Source organism: Hyaena hyaena, unplaced genomic scaffold (genome assembly GCF_003009895.1).
Source record: "Hyaena hyaena isolate Hyena2069 unplaced genomic scaffold, ASM300989v1 scaffold_992, whole genome shotgun sequence".
In the NCBI taxonomy this organism is placed as follows: domain Eukaryota; kingdom Metazoa; phylum Chordata; class Mammalia; order Carnivora; family Hyaenidae; genus Hyaena; species Hyaena hyaena.
The window spans coordinates 433,520-439,519 of record NW_024081625.1 but is presented as its reverse complement, the minus strand read 5'-3'; the positions used below and the strand labels follow the sequence as shown (position 1 = coordinate 439,519).

General features: G+C 59.1%; 1 protein-coding gene across 1 annotated transcript in view; it reads right to left on the bottom strand.

The window, feature by feature from the left end:
- GAS6 (growth arrest specific 6) overlaps positions 1-6,000 on the bottom strand; it is a 34,493-nt gene that overhangs the window by 3,776 nt on the left and 24,717 nt on the right. Inside the window, exons 10-12 of the mRNA XM_039221622.1 lie at positions 5,228-5,392; positions 3,603-3,771; positions 854-1,026 (exon numbers count right to left, since the gene is read on the bottom strand). Coding sequence (XP_039077553.1) covers positions 854-1,026; positions 3,603-3,771; positions 5,228-5,392 — 507 coding nt within the window. The remainder of the gene's footprint in view (positions 1-853; positions 1,027-3,602; positions 3,772-5,227; positions 5,393-6,000) is intronic.

Genomic DNA, 6,000 nt, shown 5'->3' with positions numbered 1-6,000 from the left:
GGGGACAGAGACACAGTGTGACAGCCGGGGACAGACGTGTTCCAGCAGCAGGAAGCAGAAACACACTGACAGCATGGAACAGAAACACACACTCTGGAAACGTGGAACAGAAACACGCTCCCACCGCAGGGAACAGAAACACACTGTGATGGCACAGCTTGGCCTGGTGTCTCGCACCCTCTGCACCCGGATGGTGAGCGCTACCGTGTGGGAGCGCCAGACTGTTTGCAGGCAGGCCGGGGAAGGAGGTCCACACAGCGTGTGGACTGGGGCTCAGGAGTGGTGGGTCTGGATGTGGCCCTGCTACTGCCCAGTCCTGGGAGCCCGGGGCTGGACCGCCGCTGGGGGGCAGGCTGGCTGGGTGCGCACGCACCCTCCTGGTTGGCCGGGCACCCCCTCCCCCGCCTTTGGGTAGAGACAAGAGAATAAAAGCTCCTTCTGCAGCCCCTTTGCTGTTCCCTGGGGCACAGCAGGGCCCGCATGGCGAGAGTCTGAGGGGCCAGGTGTGGCGGGGCGGCTGCCCGGGGCTCGGCCTGCACGCGTGAGTGTTCAAGAGAAACCAGAAGCCTGAATTGGTTAGTGAGGCAGTCACTAGCATGAGTGACTGATGCGCATCGTTCTAAACCGCCAAGTCAGCCGAGTGTCTGGCAGGAAGCTGCATGGCTGCACAACTGCTCCTGGCCGAGGCCCACACAGCTCTGACCACGGGTTGTGTTGGGTGACCTCAGGTCAACAGTATCCCCGGCCACGTGGCCGTTGGACTCGTGAGGGCCACGTGACTGGGCATGGCTTCCCAAGACAGGGGTGGGGGCTCCCGCCCAGGAGGGTGGCCTGGGGTGGCAGCGGGGGGTACCTGCTTCTTGAGCTTCTTGGTGGAGTGGTAGTCGACCAGGGCCACAGAGAGGGCGACCACGTGGTCACCGGCCACCAGCGCAAGCAGCACCCCGGTGTCGGTGGCGGGGCGGATCTGAGCCACGACCTCTATCTCCCAGGTTGCTTCGGTGCCGACGGCCGTGGATGTCCGAGCTGCGGTGAGGGCGGCACATCAGCAGGCCATCCGGGCAGGGCGGGCCGTGGTGAGTGGGGGTGGTGGCAGAGAGCTGTCCCCACGGGGGGCTCCTGACCCGGGCCCCGGGCCCCCAAGGACAGCCGCGTCCTCGCTGGCCGTGATGGCTCCTGCCCCTCCCTGGCGCCCCTGCTTCCCCTCCCGGGACAGGCTGGAGCGCCCGGCCTCAATCCCCCTCACCTCACCTGTGTCCCTCAGGCGGTTTGACAAGGTTGTAAGTGCCTGGAAGACCTTAATATGGAAGCTGCACCGAGTGCCATTCCCACAGACCACACGGCTTCGCGTGCGAGGCGAAGCCTTTCTGCCATTGCACTGCCTCAGTGGAGCGGCTCCTCACTTCGATGCCTTTTGTATACATGGCATATGTGATGCCATACGTGTGATACGTGTGTGCAGAGACAACTCACGGCACCTGCGTGAAAGACGTGTCGAACGTCCCCACGTGGCCTGCACGGACAGTTGCAGAGCCCACATTTCAGTAGAAAGGGCTGGACAGTGGTTGTGCGAGAGCAAGGGTGATGCCACATCTCCCTACACTTGAAGCGGCCTCTGCTCCGTGGCCGTGAGCGCCTTTGTCTCAGAAGATTTCGAGGTCCTGATGAAGGAGCCCATGCAGGCAGCTGACACCACGGCGGGGGCCATAGCCATCGGAGCTCGGGCGTCCTCGCCACAGGCCGGCTGGCGCCATGGTGGCCCATGGCCTGGGCTCCTGGCTGCTTCCACTGGACTGTGAGCACCGCAAATCATCTGTCGGTCCCCGACCCTAAGTGGGGTTCATTATAGTCAGTTCCTGATAATCGCTCACTGAATCGAATGGGTGCAGAACTGGAAAAAGCAGCCAAAAAACAAAAATAAAAACCAGCGATCTTCCCGGTGGCCAAGTTTCACCTTTATTCTTGATGGAAGAGAGGAGTGTTTCCTGGCCCTGAGTTTTCCCCGCGACGGAATCTTCTGAGGCACGGCGGCCAAGGCTGTGCCAAGAAGCCTCAGGGAGGAAGGTCTCCCGCCCCAAACTGCGGCTCAGTGCAGAGTCTGTGACTTCCCAGGGAGGCTTCTCTGTGCTCTGAGATGCGACCGTCCGAGGTTTATTACAGATGCGTTGGGTTCTAAATACCATTTGGTCTTTGCTATCACAGAAGTGACTCCTCGAACAAGTCTGCGTGGATGGTGAGCAGACCGCGGTGTGCAGGGGTAGGGGTGCCCACACTCCCTGCGAGGCCTGCAGTCCGTGTGGACCGTGAGCAGACCGCGGTGTGCACGGGTCTGCACTACCTGTGAGGTCTGTGTTACGACACAGAAAAACATCTGTGACGCTTGGAAAAAAGTAATGAAATGCTTTACGGTACAGATTCTACCCTGAACGTCATGACGACGTTCTAGATCTTCCTGTTTAACAATGGGACTAAAGGAATAACCTACGTGTTGTGTTGGCTGGTTCTTTTCTCCGAAATACCTAGCACTTTTGACAGTGAAAGCAAAGACACAAAGTGCGGGGTGGTCCTAGGTCCTGAGCAGACAGTCTACCTCACTATGGACGGGGAGTGGACCCCGTGGCCTTTGAGCTGGGGGGGCCGTGTGGTGCTGGGCTCTGTGGCAGGGGGTGGGAGAGGCGAGCATAATGTAACCAGCCCGCCATCTGGGAAGAGGGGCTGCAGGCACCCCGTGGAGAGAGGCAGGGCAGAGCCAGGCCCTGGGGAGGGGCTGCCTGGACCGCAGTGCCGGCCGGGACCAGGGAGGCACCCGTGAAGCCACCAGACGTGGGCTGTGCAGGGGGCACCTGGGCCCGCGAACCCGCCAACGGCCGTGTGCATTTTCCTGGGCCCGGTCCCTGGCTCTCCTGATTCTCTGGGCGCAGTGAACAGTTTAAGGCTCCAGGCGGCATGGGCTCGGGAAGCAAGGTTAGTTTTAAACCTAAGTAAGGGAGAGTGGAGGGAAAGTCCCTCAGGCCCAGCACCAAACACCGCAACTGCTCAGCGGTCACCACTGACCCGTGCCAGCGCCCTGAGCTCTTTTCCCACCAGCTGGCGATCGAGGACATGCATGATTTGAACGTCAGGCCCAAGTCCACATTTCCGTGACTGTTCCTCTATCAGCACGAGTGGATTATTTGTTGCACTGTGTTTTAAGACACGCAGGGTCCTGTGTGGCCCCCGACGCTGGCAGTGCTGATCTCCCGGCTGCTTCTCCCTCCTCAGGCACTCGAGCTCCTGGGGCCCTGAGATGGCCCCTGCGACTTCAGGGTGCGGCCCCCGTCCGCTCTGCACGAGGCTCTGACCGCAGCATCAGGCATGTTCCCCATGGCTGCTCTGCCAGCATGGAGCACTCACCTGGGCCGAGAAGCTTCCGCGAGCACCCTCTCAGACCCTCCACATCCCCCACCTGCCCGTCCCCAGCTGCCCTGGCACCAGCAGGGCGGCCATCCTCTCCCGTCTGCCCGCCCCCCTCACTGGCTGCCCTGCAGCTCTCGTGGTCTCTCGCTGTGTGCTGTCCGGAGGCCCAGCCCGGGAGCCGGCCCAGCCCGGGAGCCGGCACTTACTGTAATCGAGGCTGTAGAAGGCAAAGCCGGTCCCGGGGTAGAAGGACCCTCTCTCCGTCACGGAGAAGCACTGCATCTTGGAGTTCGCTTTCACGGTCTCCTGGATGGTGGTGTCCTCACCACTCAGCCAGTTCCAGCTCCTCATACAGCCATCCAGACGGGGGTTTATCTGGGAAGACAGAGAAGTCTGGTGGCTTCCCGGCACCACAGAGGCTCCCAGATGCCATGACGAGGGCCCATGTGGCTGGCGCCACCCGGTCAGAGGGCCGGGACGCCCTCTGGGCTCAGGTGTGTGGAAATCGGCCTCGAGACAGACAAGTCCTACTTGTGAAGACGACTTATCTGCCTAAAGGGCTCCACACCGGACAAGAGGACTCCTCGCAGGAAGCCCAGCACCCCCAGCGGGTCCTCCTGCCACCCAAGGTAAGATGGGCATCACGCACTGACGTCCCCTTCTGTGGTCGCGCACTCATTCCCAGAGCAGAGCGCTGGGCGCCCCTGGAGGATGCGAGGTGATGTGTGCACAGTGGCACCTACGGAACTCTGAGTCTGGGGGCCAACACCATGCTACACGGTTTAGAGCAAATCGGGTCACCCCTGCCCGTATCTCTAAAATGAGAAGGTATAAACAGCAACTGTGGGAGTCCCTGGAATGGAGACTGATGCCAGAGGTCACGGCAAGACACCCCCCGCCAGGGGAATCCCCCGTTTGTGTGGGAATCACGATCACAGTGTCGAGGACCTGGCCACTGACGTCCACACACTGGGTGACGGGGAGATACTGACCAGGCTATGGGCTGTGGTGCAGGGGGAGTGGCTAGTACTGACCTCTCCTTACATCCTTCTCCCCGTGGAAGTCCCAGCAGGCTTAGCAACCCAAACGTTCTTAGAAACTGTCAAAAAAGTTGACTGTTCTTTTTTAAATTAAAAAATATTTTTAATGTTCATTTATTTTTGAGAGAGAGAGAAAGAGAGAGAGAGACAGAGCGTGAGAGGCAGAGGAGTAGAGAGAGAGGGAGACACAGAATCTGAAGCAGGCTCCAGGCTCTGAGCCGTCAGCACAGAGCCCAACATGGGGCTCGAACCCACAAACTGTGAGATCGTGACCTGAGCAAAAGTTGGATGCTTAACCAGCTAAGCCATCCAGGCTGCCCTTAGCTTTTCTTTTTGTTAAAAGATAATTTCAGGGGCACCTAGGTGGCTCACTCAGTTAAGCATTCGACTTCGGCTCAGGTCACGATCTCACAGTTCATGAGTTCGAGCCCCATGTCGGGCTCTGTGCTGACAGCTCAGAGGCTGGAGCTGCTTCAGATTCTGTGTCTCCCTCTCTCTCTGCCCCTCCCCAGCTCATGCTCTGTCTCTCTCTGTCTCAAAAATAATTAAACATTTAAAAAATTTTAAAAAAAAGATAATTTCATTGTGTTCTATTTTTCACGCAAAATAGGCATCTTTATCATCGCTTTAGATGAAAATTCAAGCAACTCCCGCAGGGAGAGGCTGCACACAGTTGCTTGCTAACTTCTGGGAAGCCACCGCCAAAGCCCGGTGGGCACTAACCCAGCAGCTCGAGGGCTCGCCTGTCCTGGTGGGTCCCAGGCTCCGACCGGACTGATGACGGTACTTACAGGCTGGACCAGGTCTTTCTCCTTGAAGGGGATGCCCCCCACGGTCAGGTTCAGATGGTACAGCCCTCTGTCCAGCTGAAACAGATCCCCAGCCACCGCGATCTTCATCACAGCATCCTTGTTCACCTTGATGACCAGATTCCGGTCCAGCTCCTCCACAGAGATCTGAAGAAAACCAGGGCTGGAGAGGTGGGGTGCACCTTCCCATAGGAGCCCCAGCCCCAGGGGCCCCTGCACACCTCCCTGTCCCCGTGTGCCAGCGCACCCTCCCTGCAGCAGGGGTGAGGCTGCAGGCCCCCTGGGCCCCAGCCCTGGCTCCTCCCTTCAGTCCTCCTCCCCCAAGCGAAGCCCCTCGGGCCACGTCTCCTGCCCAGTCCTGGCGCCTCTCTAAGCCCCGCCAGGAGCTGCCTCCTGGGAGCAGGAACCCCTCCTGACATCACTGTTTTGATGCTTTGCTTCTCCCACCAGCAGGCCCCCACCCCCCAATCAATGCGGGGGGAGGGGCATGTTTCTAAATCCCAGCAGGTAATTAGGTGTCTTGCACAGACTGGATGCCATACGGGCTTGTGAATTCACATCCACTCCAGAAGTTTACGTTCTTTCCTCCTTTCTGTACGGAGAACTTAAAGATCTCTCTCTACACCGTGTTCTCCTAACCCTCCAGAAGTCCATCAATTCCCTTTTTGGTTAAAGTAGGAAACATGTTGGTACTTGGGTCAGTGTGGTCAGAAGAACATGGGGTCTGTGAGGGGGGCTATAGGGGCAGGAGGTCA